Here is a 26147-nt window from a genome sequence, read left to right as displayed (position 1 = left end):
CCGAAAGATTTCTTCGTTGTTTTTGATAGTTTGTTCTAAAAATTACTTTTAAAATGAACATTTTTGCCGTTGTGTGTCACATTAGGAATGACGGATTGTTGTGATTTATATATAATTCCACAACAAGCGCAACAGTAAAAGATTAAATTTTATAAGTAAATTTTAAAATGAACTATTAAAACAACGAAAATATTCTTTAAGTGCCATTTTCGCAAAACTATGACTATGATTTTTTTTGAGATTTTTTTGTGAAATAACTCCACTAGTCTTGTTGCGATAAATACAAAGATCGAGCACATTGAAAAATTTCTTCGACCCGATGGGACTTGAACCCATGACCTCTCTGCACAGTAGCGCTGCTCTAACCAATTGCAACAGGTCAAGTTATTGAGTTATCGAAATTCTCCTGTGTGTGTTTTTGTTATAGATTTTTGTACCGCCATTCAGCACCGCTAGTGACATCTAGTGAAAGATTTTGGAACCTTCTCACCGTAGTCGGTACCTTTACAGATACGTTTTACCTCAGTTGGAAAGAGCAGCGCTACGGTACAGGTAGCCATGGGTTCAAGTCCCATCGGGTCGTGGAAATGTTTCTGTGTTCGATCTTTGTATTAATAACCACAACAAAACTAAGATCATGTTGGTTGACACGTTATTGCATAACAGCATCCACTTGGTGGGACTCGTAGCTCACCCTAGTTGCGTAGCCGTAGAGCCTCCTGCACTTGCGGTCGTAGACCCTTCTTGTTTGTAGTGTAACTAGTTGCTACGTCAATAAACACGTACCTACTTGGAACCCTGCCTCGTTATTGAATGCTACGTCCCGCTTAATACTGTAACAAATTTAAATTTTCATTTCCGCAGTTGCTTCTTTGCTCGAACTAGTCAATCCCTTCAAATTATGCTGTCAGTTTTTAAAATTAAAAACTATATATCCCCAAAATCAAATTACAAGCTGTATCCAATAAACCAATAAACTTCGTGTTCAGAAGCAAAGATAATCATTATTGCACTTATTTAATTTTAAAGTATATTACATTGTGCGAAAATAATTTTACAGACATTATCCAAAAGACAACCGTAAATCTAAACGGATAACTTAACATTTCAAAAGAAAGTCTATGTTCCGTTCTGGGTTTATTTAAACTGTATACAGAAAAAAAACAAGTTAAATTATAAAATCTAATTGAAAAGATTTAAGTACTTAATAATACATTTCTACGGTACAGATATAAAGACGCGTTACCTTATATAATAATGTATCACAATTGATTCATAATTTACCACAATTGCACTAATTTGTCCCTTTTTTGTTTTTATTATCAGTTCATTGCATTTTGATAGTTCGTAAAAAAGAATTCTTAAGACCTTAAAATAAAGGTGGAGATAATTCATGAGATAAGTGTACAGAAAACACACAACAAGTTGAAAACTTATTTTGTCAGATGTAAATATAGAATACTTTGTTTTTTTCACAGTCACGGTTGACTGAGATGATGTATAATATTACTGCAAACCACCCTATTTTTCACTATAGTAACAAAAGTTATTAATTTAAATACACTGACAGTATAGTAACAACTTTCAAGGAGAGAGGTTTATATATTCCACGAACGAAATTAATATTCATTTTCAAACCACTTCAAAAAAGGAGGAGGTTGACTGTATTTCTTTATTTATTTCACATTTTACACTGCTGCACCAATATCCCATACATCTGTTTATTAACCGACTTCAAAATGGAGGAAGTTTCCAATTCGGCTGTATTTTTTTGTGCTTAAGTTACTCGATTTCGGCATTTGTGAACCGCGTTTGATGATACTTTTTTGTTTGAAAGAAGGTACCTCAGTATTGGTCCCATTTAAATTTAAAGAAAATATTCCACCTCTAAGGGTAACAAACTAGGGGATGAATCCGATTTTGCGCACGTTCGCACCCTTGGTATAATAAAGCAACATGTGGTCATATATCAAAAGTGCTTTTATCACACGAAAAGCATAAAAAATGCCAATTGCATGAAACAAATTATGTATATGTGAAATTTTATAACTCCTATTTAAGAATGAATAGTTATCGACTAATTTCAAAGAATCTTTAAACCTCACACCTGAAAAGTTGACATTTTGCAAATGAGGCCTTATTACACACCAAGAGTGTGAAATGCTTCACAACTCACAAAAATTACCACAATTTTTTTTACTTTTTGTTGAAATTCTTCGATCAGCTATGTTATGGAAAAGAGTCTTTAAGAGCCTCTGGCTTTGGTTGATTCCGCATAACAGTGAAAGTGTTGAATCAATCGCTTTGGAAAAAATATATATTAAACTTGAGAATATACACTGGATAGTATACGGTGTGAAAACACGGTTCCTAAAACTTATACGATAGAAAAAAAAAACAGAAACTTACCTCGAAATTTTACAAGAAAATCGTTGTATTCAATAGGTACTTTACAGATACCAATTTTTTTTAATATATCAACTGAACTAAATAGAAGACGTTTACTATACGTTATTTATTCTTCAAATGGCATTAATTTCGTTTGTAAGAAAATAAGTTCTGAAATAAATCCAATGTCCATGGCGCTCGACCTAAGTAAAATGATCCGTATTAGTACGGGAAAAATTTTAATTCGAGCTGAGGTAATATAGAATCTTTACAAACTTCTTTAAATCGATTTCAAATGTGGTGAGATTATCAATTTATTCGTACACGTGTCTGTGTACAGGTACCTACAAAACACAATTCTGGAAAGTTCTCTTCTAATAAAAATTATACGCCCACTTCATTATTACATATTTGTTCCAGCAATACTAGACTTTGTAATGTCAATGATAAGTTTCTCTTCAAATTGCAACGAACAGATTATTAAAATACACAGTCACTTCACAAAAGTCAGGTAGTTCCAACACTATCATTCTCCTTATCCCTAGGATCCTGCCCAGGGCGTTGCCACAATCACGTATGAGAATGACCTAAGCTCCCATGCGTGTGATGATGGTTCGCGGCCAAGTGATGAAAGTACGGTGCATAAGGCCCAGGACCTGTGAACGGATACGGTACCCCATGAGAGTACAGGAGGCCCCCAGGATAAGGTCCGGAGGGGAACCCGCCCGCTGACGGTGGTGGTACCGTGGGGCTGTTGACGTCCATTCCAGGATTCTGTTTTTTCCACTTAGTACGACGGTTCTGGAACCAGATTTTTACCTGTAGGGAAAAAGGCACCATTATATTTAATATATTGATGACGTAATAGCACGCATAGTACATCTGGGGATCGTTATAATAACACTTTTTTTTATAATATCAAGTGACGGGACGAACAAGTCGTATGCCTGATGGTACGATGTACGCCACTATTATTTTTAAGTGTTTAATTTTTTAATTAGTAGGACTTGTTACAACTTGTAAACCATGTTTCTTGCAATGATCTTATTTACTCGCATATTCTTGCTAATTCTGTATTATTTTGATAGTTTCATTATGAGTATGTACGGACAACGGCACATCAGACTACACATTTTTGTTCGAAAATCGTCTTCAGTGCAACGGAACACGATACGTCAATGCGTAGCTTGATGTGCTGGCGTGTGTACATACGTGTTGTGATCTGAAGATGTTGTCTTATCATTAATTAAATAAAAACTAACCTGTGTTTCAGTTAAACTCAAGCTCAGCGCGAGGTTAAGCCTTTCACACACAGAAAGGTACCTCGTCGTCTTGAACTTGTTCTCCAAAGAAACCAACTGCTCATATGTGAACGCCGTCCTTGCCCTTCTGGGTTTCGTCCCTCCTTTAGAGTCTCTGCTACTGGACGAACTTTTTCCTTTTTTAGAACTTGAACTTGTTGGGCTCTTCGGGTCACCGTTTTCGTCCAAATCAGACTGGGTCAAAATGTCATCGTCGAGATTCGACGTTTGATCGTCGGTCTCCACTTCGTCAGTTTCCAGGTCGGAGTGTTGGAGGTGGTCCTTTACTGTAAAAGAAAAATATTAGTTAGTGTACAATTACTGATTTTGTAAAAGGTAGGCGAGTACAGTGCTTCTATTTTCTCAATGTCTGAATGACTTGGAAGTATATAGAGTTGCTATTACATTTTTATTTATAGCTATGTCTGATGAAGAAACGCGTTCAGATACGAACTGAATTGAAATGATTAATAACCTGAAAAATATTCATTTTTAGTAATATAAAAGAAGCATACTTTATTTACTTTATATTTTTGTTAACTTGCTTATTGACACGGAGAAAAAGTTGTTAAAAATAGGGAAATAGTTTTACAGCTCTATATAGTTCACACGGAAATCAAAACAAACCAACTATAAAGTACATTGTTCAAAATTCAAATTATTATAGATTTTAAATCTAATAATTAATGTGCGTGGAAATTAATATTCGTGTGCATTCGGAAATCCGATGATTGCCGAGGAACATTGAGAAAACAGAAGCACTGTTATTGAATCTCTCCTGGATGACATTGTTATTTATATAATGATACAGAAAGTGATGGGAAATGGTTTTGAAAAATGTTTTACGATTCTCTAAATGCGATGGCAGTTACGTGTATCTATTTCTGAATATCCTCTGTCCATGCGTATATTAACCATTATCATAATTTTGCAGACCACTTCTACTAATTTAAAATTAAATATCGTAATAATTTATGGCGCGTATCATGAACGCGAACCAACAATTATATAAATCAACATATTTTATAGTTTCCTCATAATCCCGCCATTTTTATAAAAATTTCGTGTTTTCCACATGATATAATGGACATTTCCGTTTCCTTCTCCATCGGCGCGGTGTTGCCAGTGCAAAATAGTTTCAAAACAGTTATTAATTTATTATTATTAATTTATTAAAAGGGCAACATTGTCCGGAAATATTAAAAATATAATTTACGAATGTTGCTTATTTAGTCACATTAACGAAATGTGGTGCCGGATGCATAAATATATTGTAAATTGGCAAGGTGTTTATATCATTAGAGTGTGAAGCTGTTTTTAAGTGACGTTTAATGGTTGATACGTTGAATAAAGATGGTAGTAACAGTTAGGTTACTAAAAGATTTTAAAGGCGGTCGTTAACATCTCACGCATAACCGCTTCTGAGCACAAATTAAATTTAAACAAGGTTCTTCTCAAAGAATATACGACTTCATATATTTTGAGTACGGGTTCAAAACTCTCTGAAAATGAGATGAACATCCTCTTTAGCACAACAAAGTATTTGTCATTGATTTCATAGCTTGGTAAAAAAGCGATGGTAGCCAGTAGTGGTAGAAGAACGGCTATTATTCGATCGAGAGGTCAAACGTTAGAATCCATAAGATGGCGTATACCTATGACATGAATTTTGTAAGTTATGTACATTTATGAACGTTTAATAACAACAATTTCCCTAACCGTGAAGATCCAATATTATACTTCCTCCAATGTCCGTCCGAAACAAAAGACAATGTTAAGTATAAAACTTCATTCGCATCATGCGTCTTGTAATTTACTTGAGTGTTAGTTATTTGAGAGGACTTATTTAGGACGAATGTCGCACGGAGAACGAGAGTACAGGTCATGCACCAGCATGCTGATTTTAATTCAAAGCGGAATCGATCCGATCGAGTAGCCCATCTGAGTCTCGAAATCAGATGGGTTTCCGAGCGAGAAGATGAACCTGATTCCTACTATATCTTTTTAATTTGTGAGTTCAATCAACTATTGTTCCGATTTGAAATGTCAAAAGTTCTCATCGCATCGCAATTATGCGCCTCGACTCGGAAGAGACGCACATTCCGATCGGGAGAGGCAATCATAATTAAGCTGCAGGTCTCCGTCACTCGCTCAAAGTTAAGCGATAAATGCCTACCGCTGAGTGTGCCGACGTCGTCGGCGTAACCTCTCGTACAAATCTCAGTATTGGTCCCATTTATGAGCATTCGCCTTTGCACGACTGCACACGGCGGGCTACGTTATTTTCACCTCTCTGAGCGCGTGCTTAGGTAGTGAGCGCCTGGTGTCATTAATTATATTTATTATGGCGTGAGTATTTTCCATTTTGTATGAGAGTATGTATCTGTTGCGTAGTAGTAACAATTAAGTGATCTGTGCCTACACGTCGAAGAAGGTTTTCCACCCTGAGCAGCCTACGACCTAAGAGCCTATGCACACGTCGCATTTTATACACGCAGACGACGCGCGTTACAAGGAAGTAGCGCGATTTTTTCGTGTGTATCGATTTAAACTTTTATCAGCAAAATTTTAGTGGGAATAAAGATCATTTTGAAAGTATTCGTCCAGGGAAGTACTGCTATCTTACCTATTTCTGCCGCCAAACAATAATGTGAGCATTTGGTTTTGAAGGGTACACTTACCCATTACTGCGTTTTGGTTTTAAGGGTGTTGGTGAAATTACAGACAGAAAGTTTTTTCTGTTTAGGTCTCAGGGTGACGGGCGCAGTAGCAGTGCCCTTCAGATCTTATTAATTTAAAGCTCTAAGTGGCACTGCCACTGTTTTGGACAGGCGTGTAGCTTACCACTAGGAGCACGACTTGTTCGTCACAGCACTTGTCATAAAAAACGCACCTACCGCGTTGAACCGAACCAACAACAAAAACGTTGCGTTGTAATGTTAAAGAAAGGAGCGGAGGAGAATCGTGTGCCCACGCCATCGACATCACTGATGTCGATAGCCTACGCCATTGTCCCGCAACGACACTCGCAGTCATCTGTATCGCCGTATAGCGCGTATGCAGACGGCATACGTATTTTATACGCGCAGATGACACGCGTTTACGTCGCCACTGAATTTTTAGGCGTATTCAAGAGTTTACTTTTGCGCGTAAAAATGCGCTGTGTGCATAGGCTCTAAGCACTTTTCTTAGGGGAGATCCGTGCTCGCCTATGGGAAGTATAATAATTAACTGTCTCCGTGGTCGAACGGTTACCATGCTGGGCTGCCACGCAGAGGTCCCGGGTTCAATTCCCGGGCCGGGAGAAATATATGTATGGCCTAGATTTATTTCTCTCGTGAGTTTGTATGTAATTTGTGGTTGTCTATGTATGTGTCCATGGCATCCCACGATGTCTTCCTAGAGCAGGGCTATGAGTGTGTGCGTTAAAAAAAATGGTCTGGTAATATTGATATTGTTATAATCATAACTTAATATACCAGGTCATCATAAAATAGTAACCAGTACTGCATCCAAATCCACAACACATTCCCACTATTCAATACATTTGTAAACATACAGGTACACCTACATGTATACACAATACCGAAGCCATGTACGATGTCCTCACGTCATCGGAGGGGGCACAAAGCTTTTCAAAGCTCGTGGATCTATTCCAATGTCGTTTATGTACCCGCTGTACTTTGAAGGTATTGTGTTTGGGGCTTAGGGGGAGTACCTATGTTAAGTTTGGTAATTGATACTTATAGCTCTTTTTGCAAAAAAAGAATGAGTTATTGTAATTTAATAATGTTATTTTCTTTAAGTTTATTGAATGTAACAATGTTTGATCACTATGATAGTTTGTTATAATTATTAATACAAAGATCGAACACTAAGAAGGAATTCCTTCGAACTAGATGGTTTCGAACCAACGTGCTCCAGCAAACCGTGCCATACGTTTGCCCAACTAAGCCCCCAGAACGAACTATCGGACCTTACGAAATTTTCTGTGTGTTTGTTACAATCTTTGTAGTAGCCGTAGCACCATCTGTAAAAAATCTATTTCATCTAAAAAAGGAAAAATATTTTTTTACTTAATTTATATAGCTTTTTTTTTATAAAATCAAGTGACGGGACGAACAAGTCGTGCTCCTAGTGGTAAGCTACACGCCTTCCATAACAGTTGCAGTGTCACTCAGAGCTTTAAATCGCAAAGATCTGAGGGGCACTGCCACTGCGCCCGTCACCCTGAGACATAAGTTGACAAGTCCCATGTGCCTGTAATTTCACCAGCACCCTTATCCTTCAAAACAGTAATAGTCTCATTACTGTTTGGCGGCAGATATAGGTATTTCACAAGGAGCTCTAGTGCCACTGAAATAATATTATATACTGAAATAACATAATAATATTATACATAATTATGAAACATTAGAAGTAGGGCTATATGTAATGAAACATGGCCTTCCCCCTTTGCTTGGGCAGCCAAGGAGTAATTGCTTGGCGGCATCTTTTAGGTTTGATTTAGGCATTGAAACATAATAAATTTCAATTAAGTTCTTTATTAACCCAAATAATAAAATAAAAAATCTTTATCAAAGTTTTTACATTTTTTATAGTGGTCACGCAAGAAACAAAGGGTATTTAATGTAGGTTCAGAAAGAGATTATGTGGTTTTGTTAATATCGTTTTTCAATTTTACACAGAGTATACTAACCGCCACTCTATAGTGTTGCCATTTGAAATCTTGAATGTTGATTTTAGTAGATTTTTTATATTCTGTTTTATTGAGTTAATAATAAATTAAAAAAAATTATTTGCTTTTACCATAATGTACAGAACTGTATGCTAAATAATCAAATAAAATAGAAGGTTAAAGATATGCAATAAATGTAAGCCTCTACAGCCGAACTAGCATACAGAGACTTACCTGCCTATATCTCAGCATACAGAGCCTTACCCCACGGATAACATAAGCTTTCGCCAATTAAAATAGGTGATCAATCCGTACCAGTAGCTAAAAATGTGGAAAATTTGGAGGGTACAAATACCAAGTTAAGTCTTTGTGAATTTAAACAGATACTAAAGTAAACAGTGCACAAATAAACACCATGTTGCATGAAGTATAATTTTAATCAAATGGTACTTAATTGTTATATGAAACAATGCGTCTAAAGTAAGATAAACAAATATTAAATACCCGAGGCGCATTATAAACCGACTTTTTGCATTGACAGCATTGGCAGGCTAAATGTAGTCAATTAGCAATTCTCCAACGCGCTGGTGACTGATATACGGCGTGTTCCCTTGCTTTGTTTGTACAGGGCGAGCTAAATTTATGAGTGGGACTATTCTATTTTAAACTTTGGCGTTTTGAGTGGGGAAAACTTAATACGGAGACGCCATCAGCTCATGTTTTTGATATCATCTAACTTGAACATTATACACAGACATAAATTATCACGGCCGTCTCTTTGGCCTCTTTTGCTTTCACTTGTAGCTTAACCTTAGCGAAATGAGAATTATTATTATTATTATGGTCCTTCGAGCCGGATTTAGTGCCTGTGGGATCGACGATCGGTGGGTCCTCGGTCATAATGAGCCCATTGGCTCAGTCCTTCCGTACCATTCGCAATGCTTGGTCTAGCGTTTAACGTCTGTTTGCAACTTCGACGTGTGGATGTAACGGTTTAAGCCGATTCGACACTGTGTAAGCGAAGACGACAAGACCCGCGCGCACCTGAATGAGCCTTTTGGGGTTGACATTCGGCGTGATGCCGAATCTCAGAACTTTAAATCGCAAAGATCTTACAGTCACATTTTATTTTTGAATAATGTAATGCTTTCGTTTGTTGTTTGTTCATGGTGAAATTTCTTTACCTCAACAGCGGTCCGCAGAAGAGATTCTTCCAAAATATAATACCTTGCTGCTGTTTAGTCGTTGGCGTTCTTGATCGGAATATAAATAGTAGTAAATTAATTTATTTCAGTCAAAACAGACTGTGAGTCTGTTTTGACATTTTATACAACTGGAACGTTTACGAATAAAGCCGGATTCACATTTGTCTGACGTGTCGTGTCGCGACGTGTCAGAACAATACCGTCCTGACACATCACGACACGTTTCATACATTTAATATGGTTAGATTTAGTTAGTGTATAACTCTGAGGTGACGACTTGTGTTGTGGGTATGAAACCGATGCCGTTCTGACGCTTCACGACACGACACGTCAGACAAATGTAAATCCAGCTTAAAAATTTCCAAGTAGTAGGTACGAGTATACCTATTCAGACACCGCATTCTTGTGTAATAATGTCATATCTCCAAAATGAAAACTTTTCAGGATAAAGTTTTAAAGATTCTACGGACGAAATTAGTCGACAACTTTTTATGCTTAGATAGAAAGATAGATAGATAGAAAATTCTTTATCGTTAGCACCACATACATATAAAGATCACAGGACAACAAATAAACACATCAGCAGGGTAAGAATTGGTGATCTTATCGCTTACAGCGATTTCTTCCAGGCAACCTTAGGATGGGGAGAGATTAAACATGAATAAAAGCGAGGATTCTAGATATAAATAATTTCACAGACATCTATAAATTATTAAACAACACATTATACTTACAAATATACTCTTATTTTATAATATCAGGACGAACAAGTCGTGCGCCTGATGATAAACTACACGCCTGTCCATAACAGTTGCAGTGCCACTCAGAACTTTAAAATGGCAACGATCTAAGGGGCACTGTCACTGCGCCCGTCACCCTGAGACAAGTCCCATGTGCCTGTAATTTCACCAGCACCTTTATCCATCAAAACCGGAACACAGTAATGTGAAATGACATTACTGCTTGGCGGCAGAAATTGGTAAGGTGGCAGTACTACCCTAAACGATCTCTATCACAAGGGGCTCTACTGCTACTAAAATACTATAAATATGTTTAACGACTGCGCTTATCTAATCGTAACTTGGAGAAAGTTCCAGAGACGAACAGCGTGTACAGTGAAAGAAGAGTCGAAAAACGAAGTAGAGTCCATGGCATCCTGAGACTACGATTTTGTACAGACCGTAATTAGTGAGTATTCGAGCAGTGTCGAAAACTAAATCCAATCTTAAGGTAGTGTGGGAAAGAGGGGTTGAACATTATATTGTATAGAAGGGATAGTAGTAGATTCCGGCGAAGGCGAATAGGATGCTAAACAGGATGGTTATAAAATTTTACATATACATAATTTGTTTCATGCATTTCATATTATTTTTATGACTTTCAAGTGATAAAACATTTTTTGCGTGTGATCTTATGAGGAAAAAAATTACACCAAGGGTGTCGAGAACAAGTTTATTTGGGTTAGAAATTTGAGTCATATTTTTCTTTTTTATATTGAGGATGTCAGTGATAATTATTAACACAAAGATCGAACACTTAGAAAAAATTCCTTCGATCCGGCCGGATTCGAACCGATGTCGGACCAGCGGACCTCACGAATTTTTCTATGTGCTTGTTGTCGGATCTTTGTATTTAGTTTTCAACGACTTTTTAGCCGTAGCACCGTCTATGCGAAATCTATGAAAGTATTTCGTCACCCAATTAGATATTTTTACAGCTACCAGCCCTGGTTAGAGATGTCGCTATAAATAGTAATTAAATTTTTATTTAATATATATATATATTTGTAAGTGTTTGATCTTTGTATTAATAATTATAACAAACTAGTGGAGCAATTACACAAAAAATAATCGAATATCAATTCAATAAAAATTTGATGTCAACGATGTCAAGAAAACTTTTTTGTCAAGAAAAAAGTGCACAAGAATTGGTCCTGTTAAATTTTCATCAATATATTACGCAAATAAAGTCAAACCTATTCAAGAAACTAACCAAATACTAGGGAACAAAACCCACTTAGCCAGTCTCAAGTATATTTAACAGCACTTGAAGAACTAAGTTTCTGTACAAGACGTTTGGAGGTTTGTAACCGCACTCAGCATATTTGAAACCTCCCCAAATCCCTGCGGAAAGGAGCTTGTAATCGAGAGGGCTTTATTAATTACAAACTTGGACCGCAAACGGGGGGTTCGATCCTCCCCCCACCCACGTATTCAAACAATAGGGTTGTAACGAGTGCGTAAAAATACAATTTTGCGAAATATCACTTAATACCAGAAAATGACTTCTAAGCCAACTGCGTCGATTGCGAAACTATACAATACCATTACGTGTTATCATTGTGCAGATGTCGACAACGGAATGTCGGAGAAAAGCAACAACGTCTCCCTGTGTATTACCATGACCCCCACAACTTCTTCAATGAAGGAATCTTCTTGTATTGAAAGATTATTGCCGGTATTTGCTTGGTTACCACTTGAAGTGACATATTCCTTCATTGAGGAGCGTATGTCGAGTAATCGATTTTGAATTATAAGACTAGTGGTGGTGATAACCTGTGAGAAAGTAACCATAACTTGACTAACATAACACGAGAAACCTAATCTATCCCAAAAATATAAACCCAAAAACCGATGTCAAGTTTACGTCACAACCCTACGCCACCCCCATATGAAGCTATTTTCGAGCAATTACAGTCTTTAAGTCCTGTTTACTAAAGCTAAAAATCCTTCAGCTAAAATTAACCCAAACTGAACCTTATCTTCTGGGCGTTTTCAACAATGAGAAATGACTTCAACGAGGCCAGTGGTGCGATTAAGGATTTAAGACTTAACGATGTTACTTTTAAGGTTGGTTTTGGCTGAGAGCTGTGTGCAAATAGGAGCCATCAATTTGTTAAATGAAGAAAATTAGGGTTGTCGAGGACGAGCGGAGTAATTATTTTAACATTCGCTCTCTTGCGCGAAATTGTGTATGTACCTACCTAACATACCCAGTTTAATATCGTGTTCTTAGGTTTCGTAATTACTACACATTGAAAATGAATAATATTAAAACTGTTAAAAGCCCGAAACGTTGGTGTGTAAATCGACTTCAAAAAAGGAGGTTGACAATTCGACTCTATATATTTATTTTGTGTGTATGTTACGCGATAACTACGGCATTTGTGAACCGAATTTAAGTACTAAAAACCATCCTCAAAACTCATTCATCCCGTAGTTTGACACCCTTAGAGGTGAAATGTGATGTTTAAATTTAAATAGAAACACTACTGAGGTACCCTCTTTCCAACAAAGAAAGAATCATCAAATCGGTTCACAAATGCAAAGTTATCGCGTAACATACATACCAAAAAAATACAGTCGAAATGCGAAACTCGTCCTTTTTTGAAGTCTGTTAAGAAACAAATACACGAGATTTAGATCCGAAAAATAGTTCCATTGCTTAGAACTAAACTTTTTAATGACAAATTCGAAGGCAACTCAAACCAGCGTTATTGCATTTATTTATGCTATATTACACATTCTTTTTTCTTAATTTTCTTTGAATTTTGAATTAAAAATCTTGCTAGCGACTTGAATCGCAACGGCAATTTACCAAAAAAATCCCTTTAAAAAATGCGGAATGGTAACAATATTTTTGAACGGTTATCGACATAATATTTAGGTAATCTTTCACGAGCAACCATGGAATGTAAACAATCTGACGGGTCCACTGGAAAATATTTTTATATACCTAAACTAAATTGCTTTAAAATAGGTTTATTTATTTATAACCTTTATTGATTACTATATTACAATGTTAGAAACGTAAGCTTGGAACATCTTAAAACTATTTGTATCAAACATTTATAAAATGTAAATACCACTTGGTTTTTTTTAATATATACAATAGACACACGCTTGGCCACAATCTCACCTGATGTTAAGCGACGATGTGACCGACGATAGGACGCGTCTGTCTAAAAAATGCCTATTCACTCTAGCCTTGAACAGCCCCGAATTGTACTTTTCGGGAAATACAGATAGAGCCGGTAGAGGATTCCATTACCTTGCCGTACGCATCAGAAAGGAGGAAGCAAAGCGCTAAGTGCGAATAGGTGGAATATCAACGACATAAGAATGATAGAATGTAATTAGTAAATAAACAGTAAATTGGCTAATTTTTTTTATCTTATTTTATTTTTTTATATTCGTGAAATTACAGGCACATGAGACTTATCAACTTACGTCTCAGGGTGACGGACGCAGTGGCAGTGACCATAAAATCTTTGCGATTTAAAGCTCTGAGTGACACTGCAACTGTTATGGACAGGCGTATGTAGCTTACTTACATCAGGCGCACGACTTGTTCGTCCCATCACTTGATATTATAAAAAATGTTACATAATTTAACATCAAACAAAAGAAAATTAATATAAAAATGTAATAATACTTTTGGTTCACTTCACGAAACTTCTCAAGAATAAAGGTAACTACTTGCTGAATAAATAAATCTATTTGTAAGAAATAAAAAGGAAAACAAAGTACAATATGCTAATAACAAAAATTGCCATAATTTTATTTCTTCTGTTTATTTTCTTGTAATTCTTTCTCATAGCAGTGGCAGCCTAATAGTTTGAGCTACCGCTTCTCAATTAGAGGCCGTGGTTTCAAATCCGGGATCACACCTCTGAGTTTTTTCGGAAGTTCTGTGAAAAATTTAATTTGAAATTTACCGTGAGCTCTTCGGTGAAAGAAAATATCGCAATGAAATCGGCACGCCGAAGAAGGTTCACAACTCTCAGAAAACGTGTGAAGTCCCCAGCCCGCATTGATTCAGCGTGGTTGACCATGACCTAATCCCTTGCATGATAGGAAACCCGTACCCAGCAGTATTAATGGATCGATGATGATGCATTGTTTGCATGAAAAGTCCGTTTATATTTATCTGGTGACTCGTAATACACCAGATCCTTCAAAATGTGTAATGATGGCACTTCACATGCCTATTTGTATTTGCATATTTGATATATTTGGCAAACATCACCACGTGTAGATGGCATGTGTGACAAAGTATTTGCCTTGTTTACCTATTCGACAAATACATGGTCGGTTTCTCGGCGCCCATCATTGACTTACAATTATATGGACGTCGGGTCCGCGCTAAAAAGTGTCCGAACTTATAGGGCGTTAAAATCGTATACAGAGCGTCACTCACGCTTTAGTCTTCGTTTGTTCGACTGACAGCGAAGGAAGCAAAATTAGACAGTACTGCGATGACATTACAATTTAAATTCAACGTTTTAGCTTTTTCATATTCCTTTACATGTCACTACATTTAAATAGGTTGACTTGGGACATTTTTTTCGTGGTTTTTGTATTAGACCCGTCGTCCATTTATTTGTAAGTCAATGACGCCCATCAAAGAAGTCAAATAGGCAAATACATTTTGAGTAGCAGTAGAGCTCCTTGTGAACGAGTTCGTCCAGGGAAGTACTTGCCACCTTACCTATTTCTACCGCTAAGCAGTAATGTGAGCATTACTGCGTGCCGGTTTTGAAGAATAAGGTTGCTGGTGAAATTACAGGCACATGAGACTTTTCAACTTATGTCACAGAGTGATGGGCGCAGTCACAGTGCCCATTTAAAGCAGTGAGTGGCACTGCAACTGGTTATGGACAGGCGTGTCGCTTACCAACAGGCGCACGACTTGTTCGTTCCATCACTGAGTATCATAAAAAAAGGCAAACACGCAGTGAACCGTCCACAATAAGGTTATATTCATTATGTTATCTTTTTATTTGGCTCTATATGTAGACGGCCATATTTGTCAGTGTCTCTACGTCAAATATTTTTCCAAGTATGTACACATCCAATAGTAAATACGAGTACCCAAGTGAAGTGCAATAATGTTCACTAAAATTACAAAAACCTTTATATACGGACGACGGCACATCAAACTACACATTTTTGTTCGAAAATCGCCTCCAGTGCAACGGTACAAGATACGTCAATGTGTAGCTTAATGTGCTGGCGTGTGTAGTTACCTACCTGTTGTTTATGGTCGAACTTACGGCAAAAAAGTCGTTAAAAACCAGACACAAATATCTGCAACAAGCGCATAGAAAAATTCATGAGGTTCGCTAGTTCGTTCCGTGGCTTAGTTGGCACACCGTATAGCACGGTTTGCTGAAAGACGTTGGTTCGAATCCAGCCGGATTGAAGGTAGTTTTTTCGATCCGATGAACGAATCCAATTCGTATTCATTCATTGGAACGAGTATGAATCGGAGTATAGTCTCGGTATTGATCGAGACTGTACAAATCTAGAAAACTCGGACCCCCTTCGGATGTTACTTGTGCACTAAATACCATTCGAATCCGAGAAAATGCGAATATCGCTTGTACACCTTGAGATAAAATGATCCCTGTGACATTTCGGACCATCATTTCAGCTCAAACGCTCTTAGTGTTCGTGATAATTTGTATATAATTAATCTTTGTATTAATAATTATAACAAACTAGTGGAGTAATCATAGTGGTTGGTCAAACATTCTGACATTCAATAAACTCAAAAATAATAGAAATAAAAACTACGCACATCATGTAACATTATGACTAGTCACAATTTCTTTATGTTAAATCCTGATAATTAAATACAATGAAATATCGGTCCAAAAGACAATATCTACAGTAACTGTGCTTCCTGTACGTGACCCACCCCAAAGGGGGTAAAGAAAACTGAGTGGAGAGGAGCAATTTAGCCGAGACCCCTCGGTTGAGTAAGCACGAGCGTTCGCAACATCACTGTTTTCTGTTTAGGTACTTTAAATGGAGGCATTGAGAGAACCATTTTCACTTATGTAGAGCATGATTTTGCAATACAGAATAAGTGAAACCAATATTTTTTGGGAATATTTTATATCTCATATAATTTTATATTACAGAGCATCTTCTTAGCAGACAGCTAATTGACCTTGTGGATAGCCAGTGTCTCAATATCCTTGCAACGGTTTGGTGTTATGTTGTTATATTTTATGCTCCTAATAGATGCGGATCTTTCATATCTTAGAAAAAGACTTACATACTGGCGCCCAACGTGGGGCGCCGGTATACAAAGAGAGATAACTTGAAAGTCGTTCGTTTCGGAATGAAGGTTTCGGTAAGCTTTGATAGAGATGTCGTGAAGTTACGCGTTACTACATGGAAACTAACAGCGAGCCGTCAAGCATCACTAAGAAATTAACGTTGTGTTGGCGTCATGGACACCATTCTTATTTGTCCAGCTTTTTTTATGATATGGTAGTAGGAGACACGCCTGTCCATAACAGTTGCAGTGGCACTCGAGCTTAAAGATACATAGATCTGAGGAACACTAACACCGCGCCCGTCTTTTGAAACATAACTTGAATGCTCACATTATTGCGTGGCGGTAGAAATAGCTAAAGTGGTAGTAGCGGTAGAGCTCCTTGTGAAAGAGTTCGTCCAGGGAAATACTGCCACCTTACCTAATTCTGTCGCCAAGCAGTAACGTGAACGTTACTGCGTTCCGGTTTTGAATGGTAAGGGTGCTGGTGAAATTACAGGCACATAGGACTTGTCAACTTATGTCTCAGGATGACGGGCGTAGTGGCAGTGCCCTTAAGATCATTGCGATTTAAAGCTCTGAGTGGCACTGCAACTGTCATGGATAGACGTGTCGCTTACCACCAGGCGCACGACTTGTTCGTACCGTGACTTGGTATTATAAAAAAAACTTCCTCGCATGAACTTGTGTACACGGAGCTCTGCTGCGACAAAATATTTCAAATTTAATTAAAGTTTCGTCGTTCTTTTACCCAACTTATATAATTATGGCATTCTGTTATGCCTGAAGATCTATAAATCGGTAGTCATCAATATGTCGCCGTAGGCGTATATCGAATGTCTGTTTCCCCAAACTCATTGATTTAATAATAAATTCCAAAATAAGATAACACAATCCACCCTGAAGCTGTATTTATAAACACGCCTACAAGCCGGAAGTTGTAGAAGGGTGGCATCATTTCCGGAATGAGTGTTAACGGGGGACTTCGCGCTGACTTTTTAATTAGTACCCTCAGAATTACGTGAAAACACCTCGGATTTACTCTCGCAGAATATAAATTGCGCGAAAAGGTTTTATTTCTGCGATTACAACAGCCATTTTGTGAGGGTTAATTCAATTTCTCCGTTCGATGGTGGAATTCACAGTCTGTTATCATTCATGCGATAAGTGTTTTTGATTTTTTTTAGAGATGTCACCTTCTACAAAAAAAAGGACCGGTACAGGTCTCGGGAAACTCGTAATCTGCAAATTCTCATAGCGCCACTACTATTACACTCGATTATTTCGACACCTTATACTGTATCAATATTTTGAAATACTACAACTACAACCCAAGGAATAAATTAAAAGCTTTTATTTTACTTACTTTAACAATTAAGTTCCTGAAGTAAGTTCCCCTGTGTGCACTCAGTCACATGTCTCTCAGTCAGTCACACAACTAGTGCAAGCTATAATTCTTAAAATAAAACTTTGAGCGCCATGTAAAAGTACAGTTTTCAATAAATAATTTTGAATATTACGCCGTAAGAAAACAAAAAACTCAAACGAAATAATATTTTATTAAAAGGGCTTTATTAAGTGTGAGTAAAATTTATTTACTCGTCACAAATTAACAATTAATGCGTTTTGATATAATGTTTAACTGTTTTGCTATTATATTTTACAAATAATTGAACATAATAAGAACATGGTACGCGGGTGCCATGGGCATACACATAAACAACCACAAATTACACCCAAACTCAAGAGAGAAATAAATGTAGGCCATACAAATATTTCTCCCGGCCCGGGAATCGAACCTGGGACCTCTGCGTGGCAGTCCGGCATGGTAACCGTTCGGCCACGGATTCATTATGACATTTATAGTTTTTCTTATTTTTAGGTAGATCCAGCATTCTATTGTTTGCTTTTTTGTAGGTAATATTTCTGTCGATCATAATAAAAATGGTGTAAGTCCATATTTTAAAACACATATTTTTTTGCTTAAAGGCATTTGCATTTAGTCATATCTTTCATAATGAATGAATGAATGATGTTTTATTTATTTCTCAATCACAAAATAGGCTTAAGAGTAAGGAACTTAAGGTTAATACAAGACTAAAAATTCGTCAAAGTAAAGCAACTCCAATAATTGCACTAACATCCCATAGATGGCATTACTAGTTTACTTAGAGAACTAAAATTACTACACATAAATTACAAGGGCTTTATTCACTTTTACAATGAACGCCGCATATATTTTTAGTATTTGAATTATCAAAAAATAGCAATTTAATTTAATTGAACACTGCTAACCAATCTGTCTTGTTAATCTTCTCTGTGTGACCTGTGCCAATTCACAAAAAGTGTATATTACACTAAAATATTCAAGGGTTTTATTCAAAATATTCGACAAAATAGTCACTCAAATTCGTTTCCCATGTCGTTGGTCTTGATGAACAGGGTATTACCTCTAAAACACAGATTTTTCAGGAGAGTAATTTTTAAAGTTTATTCTAGCATTATTTCAGCCGTTATTGTTATTTGGTTCTCTTCACCTATAATGTATTTAAAGTCTACATATTTAACAGTATTTTCGAATACTTCTAGTTCTTATTCAGTTCCCTTATTTTGACAAAATACTGAAATTGTTCAGACAGGTCTGTAATATTACCCTTTTGAACATAAAGAAATAAGGGATAACATTCAATTCGATAAAACTTTGAGGAACATAGTAGTGGCTCAAAAAAATACTCTATACTATACATTACAATATAATTTAATGAAAGAAATATCCCTAAAAAGGTATTATCTTGAAATAATCGTCTTCGTTTTAGAAATAAATATTTTAAAAATACACTCACGTTAGAATGAACACATGCTGTGTTTAGTTTTAATACCATGTTCAACGAACGAGGACGTCTGGATGACTAGAGCTTCATGTGTAACGTTTGGGGCCAAAACGTGCAAAACTATCCTGCCTCACGCGCCATTTCACGTCCAATCGTTATAAGACCTTGTTCATTAGAAAGTTCTCGATTTTTTTAACCGGATTGCATTTTAAAGTAAAAGTCTAAGTTTTTGAGTTGGTACCCTGTTCATGCAAGGCAATGATATTATATTTTGTTCCTACTGCGAATCGTACCCGGTTTCCCTGTAATATGAGTACTAGAGCAACGAAATTCACTCCTAAATAGGTCTTACCGGGAATAGAAAACCGACACTTCACCCAACGCCCACATAGTGCAAACCGTTGCACTACAAAAGTTGTCATTCTATCTACGATAAGTGTGTATCATTCTCTGCACTAGGTACGTTTACTATAATATCTGTCTATCTATATTTCCATAAAGATATTGCAACATAAGTACCGAAAGAAAAGGGTTCTAAAAGCATTACTTCAGCAAAATCATGTTCGCCGATTGAACCTTCTCCAACCGGACTTAAAGGGCCGAGAAATAAGCCAATCTGGGCCCTTAGCGCCCCAAATTTATGTTCCTCGCTTGACCCCCCAGCTTACTCACCTTTTATTTTTATTTGAGTGAGCAAGGAACAAATCTTAGTGCAAAAGGGATAATAAAATAATCGTTAGATTCGTTTAGACGAGGCTAATTTCACGGATTGCTGCCCAAAGGGACGGGGCGGCTTCTCTACCCTACAGGGTTGCAAGAGTCGTAACTATCTCGCTTTATCACGTACAAAGCTGATTTGTCGTCTCTCTCTACCATCGGCCAATCCGACGAGGGCTTGTTCGTCTTATTTTCAGAGTTTGCGGGTTTGTGAAAGAAGTCGAAGGTAGATTTGGTCGGAATGCGCCGTTGTACGATGTAATATAGATGCAAGCGTATGTGTTCATACATGTTTTATGCTGGTTTGGCTAGGATGAAGGGGTGTTTGTTGTTTTCGATTGAGTTTTTGAAATGGTTTTAACTTCAATGGAAGAAGTAGGAGTGTAAAACAAAATACAGTACAATTTATGAGCGCAAGTTTGTGGTTTCGGTACCAGGGGGTCTAATCCTGTTCTCCGTCTTACATAGCTTACTGGATGTTCACTGAAATCACATTATCAGTTTTATGGTGTTGAAAAATAATTAAGTTTTGGAGCTTAAAAAACGGTTTTACATTTTTTTATTATATCAAGTAACAGGTACAGTCGTAAGCGATACGTCAGTCTATACCAGTCGCATTGCTGCTCAGAACTTTAAATCACAAAGATCTTGGGAACTGCCACTGCGATCGTCACTCTGAGACATAAGTTGAAATGTGCCTGTAATTTCACCAGCGTCTTTTGCCCTTCCAAATCGTAGTAATGTTGACATTACTGCTTGGCGGCAGAAATAGGTAAGGTGGCAGTACTTCCCTGGACGAATTCTTAGACATTTAACTTAACTTGACTTGACTTAACAATAAATCTGAAACTTAATAAGATATTAAAAAACCGATTACAGAGGGTTGTAGATCTCGTTCCGCTGATCCCAGATATGGTAATAACTCAGTTTCCCTAGAATGTCGATTACGTTAGTTTTGATAATGAGGGCAGTATTATAGTATGATTTTTGTCATCCTAGACGATACTATATCAAGTGCCCGACCAAGATCCTGCCCTTGATTTAATCTTCAGCCGTGGCTTAAGTTCTGACCATCGAGAACGAGTTCTGACTAACGTTTGTTAAGACCTTTTGACTACTTCATAATTACCAAGTTTTATTAAAATCGGTTACCGGAAAGTGCGCAAACCCGGATTCATCCACTAGTTCGCCACTATACGGGGCTTGACACAAGAGATAATAAAAATTGGTTCTCACTACTCAAAGTCTACTGAGAGAGAAAAACGCCTTGAATTGGAGAATAGCAAAATCAACCATTAAAATAACTGCTCCTTATAATAAAATTTAGGCGCTGTTTATAAAAATGAATCTTGATGCGTGAATGGCCACCCTTAGAGGTGGATGATTTTCTTCAAAATTAAATGGGACCACTATGGATACCTCCACCCTCTTTCCAATAAAAAAAGTATCATAAAAATCGGTTCACAAATACGTCTAATCCATCGAATCGAGAACCTCCTCCTTTTTTTGAAGTCGGTTAAAAATGATGTGCAATCTTCCAAGTAATATTTTTTCATTAAGTAAAACCTTATCGGTACTAACTTAAACAGACAGTACAGAATTAAAACGGGTTTGCGTATCACTGTCCAGGGGGTGCAAGGGGTTACTGTCAAATAAATAAGACTCGATCAAAGTAAAAGACGCATGATGCGAATGAAGCTTCGTGCTTCGCATTGTAGTAGCAATAGAGCTCCTTGTGAAAAAGTTCATCAGGGAAATACTGCCACCTTGCCTATTTTTACCGGAAACCAGTAATGTGAGCACTTAGTGCGTTCCGGTATTGAAAGGTAAAGGTCCTGGTGAAATTACAGGCATATTGGACTTTTCAACTTTCACGGTGATGATCGCAGTGGCAAAAACTAAGTAGTAGATGTAGCACAAGCCTACGAAAACACGTATAGTTTTACGTAGTATGTATGGTACTGTATTACGTAGTACTAGCACATATATATCGCACTGTTAATACAATAGTGTATTAACTCAAAAAGTATATTTTCTCATAATCGACGAACAACGAATTACTCGTTTCCCGTGAAAGATAATTAAAATGTATGTATAAGTTATAGTTTATTACAAACAATTTTCTACTTGCCAAATATATTTAAAAATAAAAGAGAAAAAATAGTTTTATATTTTTGAGTAAGGATTATTTTGGCCAGAACTACATCACAAAAAGCGTGTCTCATTTTAAGTTAAGTAGATATCTTTTAGTTGTTTCTTACAATATTGTAAAGACAGTTTTATTGACGTGTAGAGAATCAAATTTTACGTTCAATAATGGTATATCTTGAATTTCACATATTTTGAGTTATAACACTATTGTAATAGTAGTGAGATATATGAACGTTGAAATCTTCGATTTCTGTAATCGAAATCACATCACGATCATGTGGATTAAAATAGATTTTTATATCAGGAGCGTAGTGTACATGGAACCTGCCCTTGACCAAGTGCAGATTCACGTAAGAATGGCATAGTTATATATTACCCACAATTTCTCCAATTCTTGTAACTCTATCGACAATATTAATCGATAGAATTAGAAGAATTGGAGAGCATGTGGGTTATATTTTTTTGTATCTAATGGAGCAATAAATATTTTTAACGTAACTCCACTTATGCCATTCTTCCATGAGAGGTGCGACTTGTGTACGTGTGAAGCCATTTACATTCGCTACAAACGTAATATAACCACTTAACTTTTAAAAAAGCGCAATGCCAGAATTTTGATAATTTAAACAGAGATTCGTAATACGTCGCATTATTAATGACGGGAAATAGTTCCCCAATGTTTTTTAAAGTGTTCCCAAATGATATTTTCGTGTTGTAAATCAATTTGCGGTGTAGCGTTGTAGGAGATCACATCAGCTGTTTGGTGTTGACAGTTTAACTGTTCCCGGAAACCGGGTGACGGACTGAATGGACAACGTCAAATTGAGCGTAGATTAATTTTTATTTTTACCTGACTAACTTTTGCGAACAAAAAGAAGTGTAATGTTGTACAGGAGCTTACTGGACCGTTTTATAATTGCTGTTCACTGGCAAATGCATTATCAATTTTATGGTGTTGGAAAATAACTAAGTTTTGAAGCTTAATAGACTTGGTAGCATACTGAAGCACTACGTCTATACCAAACGTCGATTTTACATTATTTTTATGCAAAATTATTTACATTATTTTAATATTATAGCAAGTGACGGGACGAACAAGTCGTGCGCCTGGTGGTAAGTGACACGCCTGTCCATAACGGTCGCAGTGCCGTTCAAAGGGCACTGCCACTGCGCCCTGAGACATAAGTTGAAAAATCCTCAGGTGCCTGTAATTTCACCAGGGAATTCCGTACTATGAGTATCAGAGCCACGGAAATCACTCTAGGGTACTTCCCAGAACACCCAAACCAGAACCATTTTAAAAGTTTTCATTTCCTATTTGATCCAACCGGGAATTGAGACTGGGACCTCCTCATCCATCAACCACAGAATAAGCCTTTGGGCCACCGAGGTCGTCAAGTTAATACAAGATATGATCTATTAATAGATAAGCCGGCGGTGCTCCTCTCTTTCTAAATCCGGCGGGGTTGGGGTGGCAAGAGGAAATCTAACGGTACTATATTAAGTCATCACTATATGGAAATGAATTGGTTTGCATTTAGTTAATTATTTAATTTATATAGTATTTAATTTTCAGTGTTAGCTAAATTTAAAAACTTATTAAATCGGTAGAAAAGCAAGTATTTCTACCAACGTCCTGTCCATAACAGTTGCAGTGCCGTTCAAAGCTTTAAATCACAAAGATTTGGCTGCCATTACGCCTGTTACCCTGAGACATAAAATAGACAAGTCCCATGATATCAAAATATCATGACTGTGGCATCACAGTACATTTACTCAAATATTTTATATGCCCGTAAAAATATACATAATTTCAATAAGAAAGAAGATATCGATAATATTAACCGTAAGTCTAAACGCATGGTACCACGATTTCATTTGACCAAGGTATGAGACTCTTTTACGGGGAACTGTAAGATTCCTGAGCTTTTATATTAGGATTATAATTTCCTAAGTTTAAAAACTACATTAAAAATATTTTAATTGAAAAGTCATATTACAAAATTGAAGACTACGTGTTAGATAAAGATATATGGAAAGACGACTTAGCTCTAAATTTCACACAAATTTGTTTGAAAGTGTATTCCATGACATTTAACTTTATTTAAAAAGAGCAATCCCTGGACTTTCTTACTCGTTCTTCTCACGGAAGTCAGTCAGTAAATTTGTTTTACCTATGGAATAAATGATTATTGTTAATGATTTCAGCAGCGCCTTGACCCTTCAAAACCGTAACGAAGTAATGCTCACATTGCTAAGCGGCAGTATTAGGTAAGGTTTAATGATAAAAGCGCCTAGAGTTCCAAATAATATTTTTGGAAGCTTCACAAACACTTCGACAAATAATTGTTTGCACGTAGTTGTAAAAATAAATTATTGTTACGACTTTTCAATTGTTAACCATGTACTTAGAGGTTACTGACAAAAAAAGGCGGAACTTACATCTCTATATACACCTTAACTATCTAATAAACATTGTTACTAAGGTACTTTTAACGCAGAAATCACGTATTACTAAATGAAGGCGTCAGCTGTCACAGTCACCATACACATTTTACAGTTCATGAAGTTCGAAATTGACATTTGTAAGACTTAACTGTAAAGGCGTAAGGTTAAAAATACTACAAAGTTTACTTTTAATAACGCTGTCCATAAGTTGGTTTATTTATCAAGTCACGTAGTCTAATCATGCGAACAATAGATTTCTATGAAATTGGATATAATTTAATGTTCTTTTTATAAAAAAAAAGTAATTGGTTTTGGTTCGATACTCCAATTACGTATATCGATTTATTGTTGTTAATAAAATAAACTTGTTTTGTCGTTGGGTTTATCAAATGATTTAATAATAAAAATCTGCGCAGGTACTGTCAACTCGAGTAGAAAAGTTTTTCTCTTGTCTATTAAGTATATAGCACGAATAAACATTGTGCGCGACGGCCATGCCTATGCATTTGGCGTTAATTTTAAATACGACTTGGAACTTAACAGCTAGCGCCAACCGGTGGACAGTAAGGCAGAGAATATTAAATTTATCAATGTATATTTTATGCTATTACAATTGAAATAAGATATAAATTTCAATGCTCTGAGAGGCAGAGAGAAATGCGCCGCGATGTTCCGAGGTCGGTCTCAAGAGCATTACAATTTATACTACATTTCAATTGAAACCGCAGAAAATATCAATCATTTATTTCACATTACCAATGTCACAATATCACAATTTTTCAATACAATATCAAACGACGACGTTGTGATCGTTATTAATATACTCATGGACACATTTAAAGGAGTGCTAAAAAAAGGTTGAATTATGATAACAACGTTTATATGAAGCACTGGCCGGCCACTTATACCAGAAAGTTTAACTAGTTGAAAAAAAGACTATTTGGTGATTTGAGTACTTCTTTTTTCAAATTAAACGTTCTGGTATATGTGGCATACTATAAACGTTGTTTACCATAATTCAACCAATTTTTAGCATTCTTTTAAATATATTCATGAGCTCCGTGACTATAATAGTAACGTTATATTCTTTGTATTATTTTTTTAAATAAAATATATGTATAATAGACGCCTATAGTACTTATGGAACACAATCTGACATGACGATGTTGTGCAATTGGAAATAAAACAATTTTTTTTGGAAATACATGAATATAATAAATCTTAGAACCTATTTAGTCGCGCGTATGTACCGCGCATTTTGATAAGAGAAAGTTTTAATTTTAGTTTTGTTTGTTTATTAAAATGAAGCAACTAGATAAAATCCTAAGAGTAAACTCCAGTGGAGTATATAAGCTTCTTG

The 26147-nt window shown here is 36.4% G+C and overlaps 1 protein-coding gene across 1 annotated transcript in view; it reads right to left on the bottom strand.

Annotated features, from left to right (window-relative positions):
* Nucleotides 1-2785: 2785 nt before the first annotated feature.
* The window catches only part of LOC113232564 (homeobox protein slou), a 25097-nt gene continuing 1735 nt past the window's right edge, over nt 2786-26147 (bottom strand). Inside the window, exons 2-3 of the mRNA XM_026467334.1 lie at nt 3651-3976; nt 2786-3207 (exon numbers count right to left, since the gene is read on the bottom strand). Of these exons, the coding sequence (XP_026323119.1) occupies nt 2959-3207; nt 3651-3976 (575 nt within the window). The 3' untranslated portion in view covers nt 2786-2958. The remainder of the gene's footprint in view (nt 3208-3650; nt 3977-26147) is intronic.

Source organism: Hyposmocoma kahamanoa, unplaced genomic scaffold, assembly GCF_003589595.1.
Source record: "Hyposmocoma kahamanoa isolate Upper Pololo Valley unplaced genomic scaffold, ASM358959v1 76, whole genome shotgun sequence".
NCBI lineage: Eukaryota > Metazoa > Arthropoda > Insecta > Lepidoptera > Cosmopterigidae > Hyposmocoma > Hyposmocoma kahamanoa.
This window is presented reverse-complemented; position numbering and strand designations above follow the sequence as displayed.